This window comes from Thamnophis sirtalis, unplaced genomic scaffold (assembly GCF_051295495.1).
Source record: "Thamnophis sirtalis isolate CommonGarterSnake01/CBP01778 unplaced genomic scaffold, rThaSir2_p1.2 scaffold_2, whole genome shotgun sequence".
Taxonomy (NCBI): domain Eukaryota; kingdom Metazoa; phylum Chordata; class Lepidosauria; order Squamata; family Natricidae; genus Thamnophis; species Thamnophis sirtalis.
This window is the reverse complement of record NW_028261382.1, coordinates 225,095-243,086: the sequence shown is the minus strand read 5'-3', so window position 1 is coordinate 243,086 and position 17,992 is coordinate 225,095. Positions and strand designations below refer to the sequence as shown.

Here is a 17,992-nt window from a genome sequence, read left to right as displayed (position 1 = left end):
CACACAAATAAAATTAAAAGCTTTATGAGAAAAATTACACTGTATAGATGTGATTTAGCATAGCAAGTGAAAGTGCTGAAAGAATTTTTTTCATGTTTAAAATAGAAATGAGTTTTTGATTTCATGTAAGCACTGTATTAATATTTATCCCGTCCCCCTAAAATACTGATATTAGGGATGAAATCCAGCAGGTTCTCACAGGTTCTGGAGAACCTGTAGTGGAAATTTTGAGTAGTTCGGAGAACCGGCAAATACTACCTCTGGCTGGCCTCAGGGTGGGGAGGGAATGGGGATTTTGCAGTATCCTTCCCCTGCCATGCCCACCAAGCCACACCCACAGAACCAGTAGTAAAAAAACTGAATTTCACCAGTGACTGATATTTATTTTCAAATCCAGTTTTCAGATTATAAAATTTTTGAATTCACAAATCCATCAATTATCCAAAATGTTAAAAATAACTTGTATGTACCGTAGTAAGGTAGGAACAACTGACATGAAATATTCAGCATTCAGAACATACATGCAAAGTTTACCGATATGAAAAATCAAGATTTGGCAAGGAAATCACTAACTCTACTCCAACCAGGTACACTGTATTTATCATTAGATCAGAAACATAATTTCTTGAAATACAATCTCTCCTTCTACATTTATATAAAAGGATTATCAACTGAAGAAAATTTGAAAGATGTTAAAAATGTATGCACATATTGATGTAACAGAAGCATTTGCTTTTTTACAGAAAGTCGATGAAAGGATTGAGAGAGAGAACTAAGGATATGGGTGGCTGGTTTGCAGCTTTGCTAAATTTCATTGCAATTTCTAGACAGATAATACAGAAAAAAATTATTTTTCCAACATCATAGCTCCAAGCGCTGCTTTCGTTCCTTCCCAAGGTTGGGGGGGTTTGTGCTGCTACAAAGCCGAGGAGGAGTCCGGGGCGGAGCACTCCCGAGGGCCGCATCCTCGCAGCCCCATTAAGTAAAAGCCGCCAGCTTTTTGGAGCCTTGGGAAGGACGAGGTCGCCCGGTTACAAGCGGGCCGTTCTGCGGGGCAAAAGGGGGGCGTGGAGGGGAGGCCGCCTATTTCTTCCGACCGTTTTGGTAGCCCAACCGCCCCCAAGGGCTGCGTCCGCCCAAAGGAAGAGCCCGGCGGGGAAGCCCAGCGGAGCCCCTCAGGATGCTGCCCGACCCCCCGCTCGCTTCTCCCCCCGCCGGGCACTCGGGGCAGAGCCCGATGAGGGAGCGCGGCCAGGCCCCTCGCGCCCGCCCTCCCCGACGCGCGGCTCCTTCCCGCAGGGCCTCACCTGCCCCGCCGAAGCGGCTGCTCCCCAGCGTGGTGGGCCGGGCCTTCCCGCGGTTGACGGGGGGCGAGAACATCTGCAGGGGAGACAGAGAGAGCGAGAGGGGGGGGCGGAGAGGGGGGGGAGGGGAGGCTCCTCAGCGGGGGGGGGCGCCGAGGGCCTCGGGGGGGGAGGGGCGCCCCACCGCCCGCGCAGGCCCTCCTACCGCGCTGAAGTCCAGCAGGTCGCTTAGCTCCTTGTCGGTGCCGATGGCGGCCAGGCGCTGCTGCTGCTGCTGGTTCATCTTGGCCGCCGCCGCCGCCACCTGCGGGACGGGCACCCACCGGCCGCCCGCTTTGAGGGCGGCCGCGACAGGCGGGCGTGCGCCGCCTCCCTTCCTGGCGGAAAGCGCGGCCTCCGCGGGCGAGCTCTGAGGGGTCGCAGCACCGCCACGTCGCGCCGTCTGCCCGGGATCCCTCCGCGCAGGGCGTGGCTTGCCCTTGCCCCGCCCATCGCCGGTCAACGCGGCGGCGGCGCTCGAGAAGAGCCCAAGGGCCGCTGTCCGGGCGCCGGCGGAGAAGCCGCGGCCGGAAGGCGACGCCAACGGGGCCGTGGTGGGCAAGAGGGGGGGAGCCGAGGCCAGGTCGGCGTCCCGGGGAGGCTGCCGGGCGGCTTCCAGGTCCGGGCTGACTGGTGTGTGTGTGTGTGAGACTTTCCGGTGCAGCCGCCTCGAGGGCTCTAATCTCCGCAGGAGCAGCTCTGCCCCCGCTCGCTCCCCCCGCAGCCCCCCACGCGCATTACGCTCCGGTCCCTGCGCGGAGCGGCGGCCCTCGGACGGGACGGGCGTCTGAGGCGCCCGAGCCAGGCCCCGCCCCCACGCGCCTGCGTCGCGCCCCCCGAGCGGCCCGTGGAGGGCGGGGCGCGTGTGGCTCCGCCCCCGGCGCTCATTGGGGGCCGCGTCTCGCAGGCCCGGCCAGCAGAGCGGAGGGGGGGGGGGGGTTGCTGTTTCCAGGGACGCCCCTCGGCCGTGCGCGGGAAACAAAGGGCGGCGCGGGCGCTTCGCTTCCGAACGTGCCGGGGCCCTGGAGGGTTTGGCGCGCGGGAAGTTGCCGGGCGCGTCTCCTACCCGCCGGACCGGCCAGCGCCGCCTGCGGGGAGACACACCGGCCGGGCGCCGCCACCGCCGCCGGCCACGTGGGGCGCCCGAGGGGAGGGGCTTCCGTGCGTCCCGACCCCCGCCGTTCGTGGCCCAGCCGCCGCCGCCGCCGCCGCCCTCCTCGCCAGCCCCGCCGCGCCCCCGGGTAAGCCCTCCGCAGCGGCCCCGCGCAGCCCGGCAGGGGAGGGCGCCCTGGCGGCCCCGCCATCTTGGATGGAGCGCGGCCTCCTCCCGCCCCGAGCGGGCCTGGCAGGCGGGGGCGGCCGGCGGGGTGGTCGCGGCGCGCCTCTTTCCCCAGCAGGCCCGCTGGCGACATAGAGCGGCCCCGCAGCCAGGCCTGGGACGGGAGGCGGGCGGCCTCCGGGGCTCCCGGGTGGCTGGGCGGTGGGAGTGAGGGGGGCGGGGGAGTCGCAAGGGTCGGGGGCTCCGTCTCGCCCAGGCTGGAGCCCGGCTGCGAAGCCCCGGAGAGAAGGGAAGGTGCGGGGAAGCCTCGGGCGGGAGAGAAGGGGGTTGTCCGGGGAAGCCCCTTGGCGCTTGGCTCCCCCGGGAGATGATGCTGGGCTAAAGGAGCAGGAAAGGCCGAGGCCCTATTATCGGGAGCCCCTCCTCTCTCCCCGAAGGGCTTTCCTGGGAAACCGCTTTGCTCTCTGAAGACGGTCCCCGCGGCCTCTTGGGATTTGAAATTCTGGGCCGCCGCGCCTTTCCTCCTGGGCGGGTTGAGGGGTTGTTCCCCAAGGCCACTGCCTGGTTCTTAGGCAATTCTTTGTCCTGGGGCGCCTGGGCCAGCCTGAAATCGTGAGGAAATCTGAGTTTCTTCCTTCGGGGAGAGCTGGGCTGGGCCCAGGGAGAAGGGGCGGCTGGGGCTGGGCCAACCATCTGCCTGCTGCCTAAAGTATTGGGCTTGGTCTAATCCATGAAGGTCAAGGGCTTTTTGGAACCTCTGGGGCCACACTTGGTTAAAGCATGTCTGCTGGGCAGAGGTAGAAAAAAATAGCCTTTGGGTTTCCTTTTGTGAAGATGCAGCCGTTCGCCTGGGCTGTAGGGTTCCTGAGCCCTTTCTTGGCCTGCCCAAACCGCAGCTTTAAGCAAGGAGTGCGGCCGTGTCGTCTTTTCAGAATAGAAGGGTCTGTTCCACCTGCTGCTATTTTCACTCTCTAGTTCCACAATGGCAGAGCTTTTCATGGAATGCGAAGAAGAAGAGCTTGAACCCTGGCAACAGAAAGCAAAGCCCATTGTTGTTGACGATGATGACGAAGACGACGATGAGCCTATCTTTGTTGGGGAGTTCTTGAGCTCCAAACCAACCAATACCTGTAAGGGACTGTTTTGAACTGGGGGCGGGGGGGGGGCACGCACAAGGGAAAGAAGAGCAAGCTTCAAAAGTTAGTCATCACAGTCTGCGAGGGAGTTGCTAATAGGCTGATCAAGCTTAACTTGCACGTCTGCCCAAAATGGTTCCACTCCAAAACCCTGTTGAACTGGTAGGAATCATAGCGTAAATGTAATTTAATTAAACTGGGATAATTGATTACAATGCTCTTGGGTCCATTCTTGGAACAATTGCAACTTCCAGGAATGAGAAGACTGCAAACACTTTTAAGACTTAGGGCAACTTCACAGGGAGATGTTACTTTCCTTCTTTAGGTACATATTGATAATTTCCCTTGAGCATATTTTCTTTCTCCTGTAATTTCTGAAAGCAGTAATGATCATTTTTAACAGATATATTGAACAGAGTTAACCCGAATTCATCAAGAATTGGAGTGCAGAATGGTGCCCCCATAAGAGGTATGATGTTCTCCAGCGATGCCAAGTGTTGAAGTCTCTGAACGCTTCTGAGTCTAACTGGTCTTTTGTTTCCTGGCTCTCACGGCAGGTGCTGTGGCTGTTTCTCCGGGGTTTCACTCTTCGGGCAGACCTGCAACTAGCACCCTAGCCGTTCAGCCACAGCCACGCGTCAGCAGCATCTCGGGATCATCTCAGGTCTTGCAGAAGCCGCTTTCAGGATGTTCGTCACCGCAGGAAGGAGCCAAGTCTAGTGCTGGGATCTCCCAGCCCGTCAATATATCTGCCCCTCCCCAGTCCTTGTCACGGAATCTACATATTCCTGCGTCAGCCCAGTCTGCGTCCAGGCCGGTGGCCACCGTAACAGCACAGCCTGTTGCACTGAACCGGGTAGGTTTGGAGTTGCCCTATGGTGCCGGCAGCAAGAGTCCCCTGACCTGTGAGGGCTGCTGCTTGCTGTGTCCTGGAAATAGTTGTGTTAGAATTAGAATTTTATTATTTGCATGCCGCCCTTCTCCGGGAGGACTCAGGGCGGCGAACAATTCAAGGGGGAAAAAGGGGAACATAAAAAACAAAATACAAATAATAAAAGTAAACAACAGTCACACAACCATACATGTCGAGAGGGGAGGGAACTCATCGCCCCCAGGGTTCTGAGCACAGGGGGGCAGTTGACACGGGGCAGGAGCACCGAGGATTCTGGGCCAGTTGGAGCCCCTCTGTGGGCCTTTGGAAATGGGGAAGGGCCCGACAGAAAGTGCATTTTGCTGGCATAGAACCCTTGAAAGGGTAAACTTGGCTCTGTGTGTGTGAATCTTTTGAAGAAAATGGCTGTAGAATCAAAGAGCCCCGTGGCTGAGCTCTTGAACACGTCCTCCACAGGTGACCCCAGATAGAACTTCGGGCCTGACCTTTGGCGTAAGGCAGAATTCAGGAGGGTCACAATACCAGAGTGGATCACCCATGAACACGGCGGGTATGTCCAAATCAGGTTTTTCATTTTGCTTGTGGTTTGATGCAAAAATGGGATCTTAAAAAGCTAAATATTTAGTTGGGGGCTGTGGGGCCCTTGGTGGTTTTCTGAGCTTGGTTTTTTTCTTGGAGATGTTTCATTAGCCAACTAGGAGGTAACTTGGAGTGGGGTTCGCTCATAGTCAGGGACCATCAAGTATTGTGCCTAAGGAAGGCTGGGGGGGAACCACGGAGGGACGCTCTTGATAGCAGTGACTTTGATATAAGGCATGGAGGGCCTTCCTAGTATGGCAGTCCTGCTGAACGAAGTGAGAAAAAAATGGCTTGGATGGCAGCGTGGGCTGTCTCTGTGGACCAACCTTATTATGCCTTTAGGGTCGCTTAGTAACCTGGCCTGGGGTTCGAGAGACTGAGGAGTAATTGGTTATGAAAAGCTGCCAAAATTTAAATTTTAAAACATTTCTAGGATTGTCCAAGCGTCCGTCCACTTCTGAAGCCAGTAGTATCACTCCCAAAAAGGCCAAGGCTAACGAAACGGGCTCTGAGAGTGAGTCCCCTCTCCTGTCCTCTCTTCAACCTCCAGATGACCTGGCTCTGCTTGAGAAAGGTAAGACTACCAAGAACACGCCGGATGTCTTCTTTGGGGAGAATCTTGTCCGAAGGGGTTTGAAAGACCATTCTGAAATACTTAGCAAGAAGGGTGGGGTGGGGGGAATCAAAGCTTGTGATCAAAGGGAGTCCACATAAGGGCTTCATTCACTTCCAGTGAACGGTCAAATGGCTTAAAGAATGCTTTTGGATAATGAATTTGACATATCTGTCTCATATATTCAAACACACATTAAATAACAACATATCCCATTTTATTTTTCCACAGATGTTGCTTCAAGTAATATTAAGAATGGAGCCCCTTTTCCACAGGCATGCCCAAAATGTAATATTCATTTTAACCTTTTGGAGCCTTTAAAAAATCATATAAAGGTAAATATCTTCAGGATGGAAGTAAAATACAATTATAGATATAATGTTGAGTTATATATTTCTAAACATAAAATCTGGGACTATTTTATTCTGTTTTGTATTCTTAGTATAGATTGGAAGGCGACTGTGTTTTCTTGTGGTTTCTCCCATTTGCCTGGCACAGATACCATTTAAAATAGCTTGTTTGGCTGCCACATTTTTGTTTGAGCTGAACCTGTGTCTCCATTCCAGTGAGAAAACGCCCACTAAATCCACTCTTACAAGTCACAGCCTAGACTGCTGCAGCAGCAGCTGAAATGAGGCTCAGATGAGGTTGGAGAGTGGAAAACTCTATGCAACCTGGTGGGAGCGATGACTTCTGTGGGATTTTTCCTTCCTTCCTTGTGGGGATTTTTTTCTCACATTGTCTTATGTTTGCTCCCTTAAGACGTACTGGTTGTCTTAATTTTCTGCCTGTTTTTCCCCAGAAGCAATTTTCATTTCATGGTAGCATATTAATTTGCCATGAATTTAGGATTATCCGCATTTACAATAAATACTGATGATATTCTTTCAATAGCCTTCTGAATTCAAGATACCCGATTTTGCTAAAAGCCTGGGAAGGCATCTTGATTAGCTTCTTAGTGATTTCCTAACAATTCAGCAAACACCTTTGTTCAAAATTTATGGTAGTTGTTGGTCTTTTCAGTATTGCTGTCCTGATATGGTGCACACCTTTCCGGGAATAACCAAAACGGACTGCTCAGGTCTGTCACCTAAAATTGCTGAAGCAGAAAAGGGGAAATTGATCATGTTGGTTAATGACTTCTATTATGGCAAGCACGAAGGGAACCTCCAGCAAGTGCGCCAAGAGCAGAAGACCCACACGACTTTCAAGTGTGCCAGCTGCATGAAAGTCCTCAAAAGCAACATCAGGTATTTCTAGCCTGGCAGTGGCCCAGTTCTGACCTGAAGCTTTGGGGCAGCCGAAGCTTTGGGGGGTTGCAGGCCTAAGCATTACTTTGCTTCTTCGTGTGTCGGTGTTGTTTATTTTTAATTTTAGCAGATCTGATTTTGCATTCCTTCAAATAGTTCTGCTAAATAAACCTCCTGACCTTTTTGGTTCATAACTGGAATCTTTTAAGTCCCTCCAGTTTTCATCTACTTCTAGTACATGCTTTAATGTACTATTTTTCTGGTACTTTGGGTTCTGCTCACCTGATAGAGGAATTAACCATTTACTTGTGCAAAGGTTTCCCCTGGGGCCAGCAGCCAGAGGGGTATCCGTTGAAACCATGTGCCAAACAGAAGGCTCCATCCCTCCTCGGTGTGTGGAATTAAAGGTTTCCCTTTAGAAACGTGCTTGAACTGTAAACTCTTCCTCCCAGATTTATGAACCACATGAAGCATCATTTGGAGCTCGAGAAGCAGAACAGTGAGAGCTGGGAGAGCCACACCACCTGCCAGCACTGCTACCGTCAGTTTCCTACCCCCTTTCAGCTGCAGTGCCACATCGAAAGCACCCACACGCCTCACGAGTCCTCCAGTGAGTTCTTCTGGGTGGGAGGGGCGAGACAATCCACAGACAAGGACCTTGGTAGACTTTGGGTTCAGACGGTGAACCGAATCCGGAAGTTCTCAGCTGTCTGCCCATTGATGGAGAAAACAATAATATCAACTTCACCCCCAGACTTAACTAAAAAGTAAATACAGCTTCTGATGTGGATACGACAGTTCAAGTAATTAAAATAGTTAACCTGTCATATCTATGTCATAAATAATATTCATTAGTTTGCTTTCACTTAGAAGCAAAATTACAGATAGTAATTTGACTTATAGACACAACTGGGACCCGAATCTGGACTTCCCAGGGCCTCCCACCTATCAGAGACTGCCCACCTCTTTGCTCATCTAACTGCACAGCTTCTCCACTGCCTCCAGTCTCTGGGCCCTGCTGAAGGACTGTCGGCTGTCCTCCATGCGTGGAAGGGAGCCCCTTCAGTGGGATGCAGGAACTGCAAAGAGGTTGCCAAGCACTCCAACTGCCCTCCTGGGACCAGTGGGGCCACATGGGCTATAAAGCACCCTTTCAGAGTCCTCGCAGAATCACAGACGCCAGTATGATGTCACTCCTGTGTTCTGGTTTTTTTTAAAGTTCAGTTGATGCCTATTTTCTTTTTTAGCTATTTGCAAAATCTGTGAACTCTCTTTTGAAACTGAGCAAGTTCTGTTGCAGCACATGAAAGACAATCACAAGCCTGGGGAAATGCCTTATGTCTGCCAGGTACTCCCAACCCCCCCTTTCCCCCCCCCCCCCTTGTACATATGGTTAACTATGTTTCCTTGTTCCTAAGAAGAGCCGTTAGAAGTAAATATTCCCCCCTCCCTCTTTATATTGATGTTTAGGTTTGCAATTACAGATCATCAGCATTTTCAGATGTGGAGAAACACTTCAGATCCATTCATGAAAACACAAAGAACCTGCTTTGCCCATTTTGCCTTAAAGTTATTAAAATTGGGGCACCTTACATGCACCATTTTATGAGACATCAGGTAACATTTGTAATCTTTAAGGAAGGTAAGTGGGGCCCAAAGAATTGTTAACCCCCACACCCGCCCCACAAAAGGGGGCCGCCCAGCTGCCTCTCCTGCGCAGGGCCCTGTGGCTGCTGGCCGTCTTGCTTGAAACCCGCCCGGGAGACTTTTGGGCACAGCTAATGCAGGACAAAGCGCTGGTTATGGCCAAGGCGGAGAAGACTAAAGTGAAGGTCGAGAGATGAGAGGCTGTTGGGCTTCCCAACTCAGTGTGAATGTCTTTGAGATGGAATGCTGAATGTCCTTAAATCCCCTTTGTAGGCGTGGTTGCAAGTGGCCATGATTTTAATACTGTCAGATCCTCTTGCAACGTTGCATTAGGTCCCTTGTGGATTCAGTGGTCTGTCGTCTTATTCTGGGATGAGCAACCAAATGCTTCTACCCCCTCCTTCCCCCCCCCCTCTTTTTCTAAAGAAAAAAGGAATACATCGCTGTACCAAATGTAGACTCCAGTTCCTGACCTCCAAAGAAAAACTGGACCACAAATCTCAGCATCATCGGACATTCAAAAAGCCTGTGCAGTTGGAGGGCTTGCCTCCAGGAACCAAAGTAAGTGGGTGGAGGGTGCGATGTGTGAATAGCTCAGGAAGGTCTTCCTTCTGCTTGTCCAGGCGGGGCAGTCTTCAGCCAGGCTGTCAGCAGGGCCTTGTCCGGCCGCTCCCACTGGCTGCGGCCCGAGAGACCCCTTTGGTACTCTCTGCTCTTAAGGATTCTTTGCCTGCAGCTCCTCCAGAGCAATGCCTGCTGCTTTTCTTCAGGATGACGGTGGTGGTGTCTCAGGGAAGAAATAGTTTCGTTAAGTTGCTTTTCACTTGTCAATCGTGACATAAAAATCTCTGGATTCCTTTGGCCATGTCCATATCCTCCTCTTTGGAGGCTTAGGCAGAACACAGACGCTTTGCGATGGTGTCTTGCTCCGGGTAGCTGATGGGAGACGTCGCTTGTCTTGTAGCAGGCTGGTGATTGGATTCTAGCTGCTTTTTGGTTTGACCGTGGGATCCAGCCTTGGAATGTGGCTGTCTGGGAGCGCCACATGAGAATGCTGAGCCCCCAGGAGAAGAGCCCGGGGAGGGTGGGGAAGAAAGAAACGGTTTCCTTTGGTTCTTGCTCTGCTGAAATTGCACGGAGGCTGGTTGGGCGGAGACCCTGCGGCCACCCAGCTCCCCGGGGGCCTCCAGAGGACTCCGCTGCCTTGTGCTGGGGCTACTTTGCGTATTGAAAAAACAAGGATTGCCCAAATTCCTTTTGAAATCTGACGAGGCAGATCAGCTTTTGTGAGGCAGTGAAGACTGAAACGAAGTCTCCCATTCTAGGTTACAATTAGAGCCTCGTCTGGGTCTCTTCAACCTGCCTCTGTGACGACGTCTCCCGCCAGCACAAACACCTCCGCCTTGCTGTTGTCTCCTGGAACTAAAGCAGCAAACGGCAAAGCTCAGAACAAGCCGGCTGCCAGTTGCAAGGGAAAGGCCAAGCTGAAGCCGCTGAGCGTGCAGAAGAAGCTGCTCCCGGGGACAGACGGCAGCGGGGGAAGCAAGAACCACAGCGGCGGCGGCAGCAGCAGCGGCAGCAGCGGCAGCAGCGGTGGCGGCAGCAAGAAAGCAAACAAGGTTGCAAATACAGCGCTAAACAACCTGAGGTAACTCTTCTCAGGGGTGGCTAGAAGCCTTGCAGCCCCCCCTGGGGCTTCTGCAGGTCCACATGGCCTCCACCTCGGGCTCCATGGTTTAAGCTAAGCCAGCCTCACCCTAGCAGACGTTACCTTACTCTTTGATAATTAATTGAGATGTTGGTTAACCTTAGGTGTCCCAGCATTCAAAAGTGCATTGAGTGTTACTCAGACATCCGGACTTTCGCAAGCCACTTCCCGTCGTATGTGCGCTGCAGTTTGTGCAGATACAGCACCAGTTGCAGTAAAGCTTACGTGAACCACATGATGGGGTAAGCGACCTTGAGTTCCAGTCCGGGCAAGGGAGACGGAAAGCCTTGAGATGGGAAGGGAAGGCTCCGTGCTGCCAGGCTTCCCCGCTTAGCCTTCCAGCTAGCAGCTTCTGCCTTGGTCGAGTTGGGTTGTTTAGCTACAGAATCCGCTGTTGCTCACAGTAAAATGAGCTGCCTTAATCCCCAAGTACCAACATTGACGGAGTAAAACCCCTCGTTTCCCTGACTCCCTATGTGGCTGCTGCTCCTGGATGAATTGCCCCAGATGCCCTGCAGCTGGTGGGGAAGAACACAGCTGGGGCCGTACTAGGATGCCAGGGAGGGAGGGAGGGAGGGAGGGAGCCGCTAGAATTTGTTCTCAAGTGAACCTGGGGTTGGGTTCCTTTTTTTTAATTTCTTGTTAATTGCAATGGCACGGAATGTGGTTCTTTATAAAAGATGCAGCACACAAACCACGTGACTAGCTTTTTAAATGTATATTGTATGATAGAAACAAGTCGTTTTTATCAGGAATCCAATTTAAGGCACTCTGTTTCTTTGTAGCTTTCATAGTACTCGACAAACTAAAAGATTTTGGATTTATAAAACACATTCAGATGAACTGAGGTAACCATCTTCTAATTTTATTTTATTTAAGCACTGCACTTCTGGTAGTGTGCAGTGCCATTCTAACTGCTTCCCTGGGGGCAAAGCCTCCTGCCTGAGCAGTGCAAGACTGTTGGCCCGGGGGGGGGGGGGGGGGCTGTAGGGTTGTGGGGCAAGGAGGGGCCAACAGCTCCGTTGACCTCCGGGAGAGGAATTTGGAGAGCTCACCTCCTTCCAATGGCTTCCTCCCCAGGGGCACCACTGTGGTTTGTCTTAACTGTGATTTCTTGACGGACGATTCTGGCTTGGACAAGATGGCCACCCACCTTAATGAAAGCCAAACTCATAGCTGCCAAGTGATTGTAGAACATGGTAAGTGTTTCTGGGGCCTTGGCTTCAGTTGTTGCAATGACACACTGGTGTTACCGTGTTTCCCTGAAAATAAGACAGGTCTTATTTTCTTTTGACCCCCCCAAATTAGCACTTGGCCTTATTTTCGGGGAGGTCTTATTATTTTTGAGGTGCAAGAGATGGTCACCTCATGGCTGCAGTTGTGTTGCAGTATTTTCAGGGAGGTCTTATTTTCAAGGGCGGGCTTCTTTTAGCGCATGCGCTCAAAAGCTCGATTGGGCTTATTATCCAGGGGGGTCTTATTTTCAGGAAAACAGGGTACCTTGAATATTGAATTCTCTTTTTCCCTTCTAGTTCCCGTGGGTTGCTTCACTGCTGCTGCTGCTGTTTCTGGGTGAGTTTTTGAAATTAATTGTTTGGTCAGCTGGGTGGATGTGAAGGTTTTCCACTTGTTCCTTATGTAGACAAAGGCTGTGGAAAAGCAAGTTTCGCTGTGCTCCTGATTAGATAAGCACATCTCTTTTTTCATGTTGTGTTAGCAAGCATGGGACCTCCCCTCTAATGGTGCTTAGGTTCCCTCCCTCTAATCTGGAAGTTTTGAAAATAGCTGGACCCAGGCCAATGCTATTTGTCCTCTGAAAGTAGTGGAGATGGCACAAGGAGTGAGCGACGTCAATGTTGGCAGATGCTTTGCATCCCAAGGCCTCACTGGCGAAGCCTCTCCTGGCCCACAAGTTGCACTGAGGTTTAATGAAGCGCTGGGGGCCGTTGGGTTTCACTTTTCCCTGTATCGGCAAAGAAGATACCCGGGATCGGCAATTTCTTTGAGCAAAAAGCCTTTGAAAAGTGAAATTGGGTTCCAGAAAGTGATGAATGCACCTGGTTTTATAAAAGACACGCCTTTCTCACTATCCATGCAGAGGAATTAAAAATGAATCTTGGTGATGTGATAAGCTGTTTAGAAGCAATACATCTGAAGAATATACAGCTAATCTAGGCTGGATTTGAAAATCTCTGCTGTGAGTGACAAATGGAGGTCTTGCCTTTTGGGCCCAGAGCGTTCCAGAATAGCCGCCTTCTTTGGGCAAGGTGCACTGATGGAGCTGAAGGCTCCCCCACTTCTTTTGGTTCACCTGCTACAACCACAAAGGTGTGGCGAGGAGGAGGCAGCCATTCCTTTCCACTTCCCTCAGCTCCTATTGTTTCTTCACAAGAGCTGTAGACTAAGCAGGTGAAGGGAGGAGCAGCCCTTGCCTGGCGTAGCAAAGAAGAACCTGAGATTGGCAAAAGCAGCCCCCACAGGCCCTGACCGAGGCGCTCTAGGCTGTCCCTTCCCTTGTCTTTCTTGGCTTCCGTCCTTGCAACGCTGCTCCACTGCAGGAGAACCTGCCCCAGAGAGACAAGGCGGAGGTGGTGAAGCCCCTCGCCTTAAAGGTGCAACTTTAGCAGGTCCTGCTTCTTGCGGAAAGGATGAACAAGGGAGCAGGTGTGGCTGGACATCTTTTCTGGTTTGAGCTTGCAATGGAGTGGGACACCTTTTAAGTGGGGTTACCAGGGAAATGTCACCTTGACCAAACCACTGGCAGGAGACAAATAACAGACAATTCCGTGGCAGTTGCGTGCTTTTATGGGAAGTGGAAGAGTCAAACAAGTACATGCTAGTGTGTTTTCATGTAGTTTTAGACATCATATTATCAACATTAAAGCTAACCAGTGTTGTTTTGTCCTTTAGCCTAGCAAAGGATGCATTATTGAACGACGAAATTGAAGAAAAATCAGAGGTAGTCCCTTTTTTTGTCTTAAAACTTTTGTGTGGCCATATCTATTGAAAGTTTTTAGTAGATGTTTAATTTCGGCCATAATGGTGACAATTAAATAATCCACAGGGCAATAATACACAGCTTTCAAATACAGCGTCCGTTTTCAATTTTTCAGATGAGAAGCTTTACAAATGGTAATCTTATTCTTAATAAGGAATTTTTAAAAAGCAGCCTTTTCGTTCTCTGTGCCAGTAGCACAATGTTCCATTAACATCTTTTAACGTGGAGGAAGAAAAACCTCCTCAGACCTGGCTGTAGTCCATTCGTGTCCTTAGAGAGGAGGGGGGGGGGTGCAGGAGGGAGGGGGAAATTCCACCTCAGAAGGAAGCAGATAGGAAACAGCAGTGCTGAATGTAAAAATCCAGCCAGGAGCAGAATCTGGTACTACCTGTTGCCTAATCCGCTTGGGAGTGCGTCCCATCCCCCAGCCGCCCACCTTTTCTGTCGGTCCCAGTGCACCCTTGCTCTTTTCCCTCCCTCACCTGTCTGCTCCACCTGCTTTTCTCTCCCCTCGGAGTGGTTTCTTCCAGCTGGCTTACTTTATCTTGTGGCTGATGTAGATCGTTGGTGCCTCCACGCCTGCATGTTTTCTTCTTGTGGTGTTTCTGTGGCAATGCCGGTCGTTGGTCCCTCTGTCAGGGGTCCAGCTTCTGTGGGTTGCATTCGTTCATGGCATTAAATGTGGACCTTGAGGGAAAATACGATGCTATGTGATATTGTGCTCTTTTTCTTTTTTAGAAGCATTTGGTGCCCACTGTATGTGAAGAACAAGGGGAAGCATGCATTTCAGAAAGGTAAAAAGTTAGATCTTTCACAAACTAAAATGCGAATATGTTTCTGCCTGTTTAAATCATATGCGGGGAGTGTGGTGAAACGTAGGGCCGTTGGTTCTTTGGACTGGGAGGCAGCAAAGTGCCTCTTTTCTCTGAATCGCACAACAGGTGGGAGACCCAGGGAAATAGGTGGTTGCTTTAAAGGTTGCGAGCAGTATCCTGCTCTTGGTCCCATGTGCTCCGGAGACCCCCCCCCCTTCCCCAGCAGAGATGTCACCTGGTCTTTAAGCAGGAACTGCAGGCCCAACAGGATCACCAGACTGTGCCACAGCCCCATCCAGAGCATGCCCTACAGAGACTCGAGAGAGGGCAGGTCCCGACTCCTCATCGTTGAGTTTGGGTCAGAACTGTCCAGCACAGGGAATCAGGAGCCAATGGAATTCAATGTGGTGGGACTTGGATCTCTTGTGAGCGCAAAGGGTTTTACCCGCGAATGAATCTTGTCTGACCCCTTCCTCTCTCAGGCTCAGCCTGCTCACCTCATACATCTCCCAGCCTTCAGGCGTTGAGCCAGCAGGGGGCAGGAGCATCACCTGCCTGGCCAGGGTGAGAATGACAGAGGAAGAGCCCTCTGACATTCTATAACTGTGAAGATGGGGACATAGGACCCCTCCCCACAGAACCCCCACAGGCTGAAGCAATTAGCATGTTTTATTATATTCATGTAATTAAAGTGCTTATATTGCTTTTCAGCCCGCAGATGAAGGGGTCTGTGAGAGAAACACATGCAGATCTTCCTGGAAAGGAGAACACTGACACTACTTTAGCTGCAGACAGTGAAGGAACTGAAAGGCCAGTTCCAGAAAATAGATTTAGTTCAGAGTTTGAAGCCTGCTCTAGGAGCCCTGCAATAAGAGGGGCTCTTGGGGGCCTTGAAAATCAGGAGGAAAGTGTGCCAGCGGCCAGGTCTGAAGGAAAACCATCTCTTCTTGAAGAAGACGACCCAGTTTCTGGCCCAGAACCTGAAGCAGCCTGCCCAGAAGAAAGCAGCGCTACCAGCCCTGGGAAGCACATGGAGGGTTACCTTTCCGATGTACAAAAGGAAGGCCCTGTGTTGCTGTCAGCTGCGGCCACTTCAGAACCTCATAGCTGTTCCACAGATAGCAGCATAAAGGGTTCCGCACATCCAGAAAACCCCAGTCTTGTAGCTGCTAAAAGCAAAGCCAGTTTGCCAGTCCCAGAAGGTGCTTGCGCTTCCGAATTGATAGGCAGTCCAAGTAAGGTGGGTCTTGCCGAAGACTGCTGCCCCCCGAGTCAGAATGACTTTGGCCCTCTGGCTGCTGAGCAGGACGGGAACACCACCGCTACAGAAAGCTCCTCTGGGTCGGAACTCCCAGCCGGTTCAAGCGACTCCACAGTGCCAGAAGCAGCAAGGGATGCCGATGCTACAAGAAACAATTGTGATGTTGGACTTTTAGTTTGCAAGGGTGAAAGAATAGAAGACGCTTTTTCTTCAGGGGACTCGGCTCATTCAGATGGTTCTGAAGATCTCGCAGGTGAAGGAGGCGAGGACAGAATTGAAGAGGGGGACAAAGCCACGTCTGTAACTGTACAATGTGGAGGAAGTGTCTCTGAATTGGTTGGAGATGAATCCTCCATTGCTGAGCTTTGCACCTTTTCAAAAAACTCTCCAACCGGAATGGTGAGGGATCCTCTTGGAAACCCAGCTGCGGATGAGCATGAAGGAAGTCCCTCTTCGTCCGCTGTGAAAAACAGTACTATTCCAGAGTTGCAAGAAAATGTATTGGAGAGCTCTTGTGGAAAGGCAGTTTTTGACAAGCAAGGAGAAGCAGAACCAACCGAGCTTGAAAGCAATAAAAGCAGCGCTTGTTCAGAGTGGACAGGCTCTGACGTTCAGACAAAGGTGGCCAGTTTAGAGGAAGCTCAGCTGGCAGATGTGAACATGGATTCTACTCCGCTGGTATCCAATGAGGAAGAGGTCAGTTTTGAACAGTTCTTGCGAAGAAGGGGAGAGCCCGACTCTGCCCATTCCGATGCGAGCGAGCAAGGCAGCATTCACCTGGAGCCGTTGACTCCCTCCGAGGTGCTTGAGCACGAGGCCACTGAGATCTTGCAGCAAAAGGGAGGCGCCCCGGCCTCAGCCAAGAAAACCGGGCTCGGTTCTGAGCCGGCTGACCTTTCTTCTGGAGGCGGCAGCAGCCCAAACCAAGAGGACTTAACCAGTAACCAGGAGGAAGCCAACGATGAAACCAGCTGAAGGAGGACTTTGCCTTGACAACACAGATTATGAAATATGAAACAGGTGAGACGGGGTGCAGCTTGCCTGTTGCAAATTAGGTAGGCAGAAAGCCCAGAAGAAGACTGACTGTTTACAATATGTGAAGCCGGAGGAAAAGGTGTTACTGGATTCAAAGTAAGGGCTCTTACAGAAGCCACATTAAAAGGAAAACACCAGATTATGCACCAGAAGAACACTCAAAGGGAAATCCTGGAGGGGGGGGGTTGCATTCTCATCCCATCAATGGCAACAGTTTGAGTACCTCTGGATCAGTGTGATCTTACAAGAGGCTGAGTTCACCTTAAAACTTTCAGTGAAAGTGGATGGTTATAAATATACTTGTGAGTTTCTCTGTGTGCCAGCAGAACAAAATTGTACATACCTGTGTAGCGAAGGTGGGCTGCGGCTCTTCCTTTGGGGCAGTCACTCTTTTATTCTTTCTGTTAACGGCAGGCCCAGAAAATAAAAAGTGGCTTGAAAGAAACGCTAAGCTAAAATGATGTAATCTGTTACCAAAAGGAGGAGGAATAAATTTGGAAGCATTTAAGTCAGATACTGAAGAGGGATTTTGGAACCAAATTTAAGTCAAACAAATGGAAAGGGTGGGGTGGGGTGGCATGAAAATCCTTGATATACTGTAGCTAGTGAAGGAATGTATAACATGATTTAATAGTTTGCATTTTCAATATTAACACGCTTAACTAAAATGCTGCTCTAAATCTTGTAGAAAGTGATTTTGAACCTTTGAAGTTTGTTTTTATGAACTTAAATGTTTTGAGTTTCCGTTAAGACACCAATGTACATATTTTGGAGTAAATATTTGCAAGAAATTACTACTGGTTTTGTTCCTTTTCATGTTTTTGAAACTGGCTATGGGAGGAGTCTCGGGTTCTATGCTTGCTCCCCAGAAGGAATGCGTTTAGAAACTGCTTAAGCTGGGCACAGAGGCATAGAAGGCACCACACATTCTGAGGCAAGGCTGCTTTCCTTCCCCTTCCAATGCTGGAGAGACGCCTTCAGGCACAACCACCTTTGAGTAAACGTGAAGGAGATGCAGATCTTGGGCTGGTCACCCGTGAAAAGAGAAAGAGGCTGCTGGGAAGAGCCTGGCAGCCTCCCTCTTCGTTCATTGGAAGGGTGGAAAAGGCTGCCCAACTTGCGCATTCCTGAGGTACAAATTTAAAAGCAATAGGACAAAGAAGCCCGCATCGGAACCACCGGCCGACGGAGCCACTGCAGGCCACGGCCAGCGGGCTGCAAAGGAGGGGAGGGGGGGGGGCAGGGAATGCTGTCTAGGCGGCCGAGCAGAGGGGGAGGCGGGCAACGGGCAGCCTTGAGGCCGGGTGGGTGGTAGCACCTGCCGGGAGGCCGGAATCCCCCCGCCCTCGGTCGGCTGGGCCTCACCAGGAGGCTCGGGCGGCCCTCGCTCCCAGTCCTGCCGCGGGAGCCTCCTTCGGCCCAGGGCTCGGGGGCGG

At 51.3% G+C, this 17,992-nt stretch overlaps 2 protein-coding genes across 7 annotated transcripts in view; one reads left to right on the top strand and one right to left on the bottom strand.

Moving 5' to 3' along the window:
- TCF12 (transcription factor 12) overlaps positions 1-1,632 on the bottom strand; it is a 53,892-nt gene extending 52,260 nt beyond the window's left edge. For 4 of the 5 annotated variants that reach the window (XM_087703903.1, XM_087703905.1, XM_087703904.1 and 1 more), the window contains exons 1-2: positions 1,510-1,632; positions 1,308-1,380 (exon numbers count right to left, since the gene is read on the bottom strand). In XM_087703903.1, coding sequence (XP_087560029.1) covers positions 1,308-1,380; positions 1,510-1,587 — 151 coding nt within the window. In that variant the 5' untranslated portion in view covers positions 1,588-1,632. Of the gene's footprint in view, positions 1-1,307; positions 1,382-1,509 lie in introns of those variants that run through there. The other variant, XM_087703908.1, reaches the window with a different exon arrangement.
- Positions 1,633-2,293: 661 nt separating this feature from the next.
- Positions 2,294-17,350, top strand: ZNF280D (zinc finger protein 280D). 2 transcript variants are annotated; one of them, XM_087703899.1, is made up of 20 exons: positions 2,294-2,584; positions 3,598-3,752; positions 4,162-4,227; positions 4,316-4,614; positions 5,107-5,200; positions 5,663-5,803; positions 6,074-6,177; positions 6,866-7,092; positions 7,545-7,702; positions 8,340-8,440; positions 8,563-8,709; positions 9,166-9,300; positions 10,065-10,387; positions 10,552-10,689; positions 11,233-11,295; positions 11,528-11,646; positions 11,980-12,019; positions 13,358-13,406; positions 14,184-14,239; positions 14,972-17,350. In XM_087703899.1, exons 2-20 carry the CDS (start codon positions 3,605-3,607, stop codon positions 16,494-16,496), a joined length of 3,933 nt encoding a protein of 1,310 aa, XP_087560025.1. In that variant the 5' UTR covers positions 2,294-2,584; positions 3,598-3,604; the 3' UTR covers positions 16,497-17,350. The 2 variants fall into 2 exon arrangements, with proteins under 2 accessions (XP_087560025.1, XP_087560024.1); XM_087703898.1 differs by lacking the exon at positions 4,162-4,227 and having other exon boundaries at positions 2,447-2,584.
- The last annotated feature ends 642 nt before the right edge of the window (positions 17,351-17,992 follow it).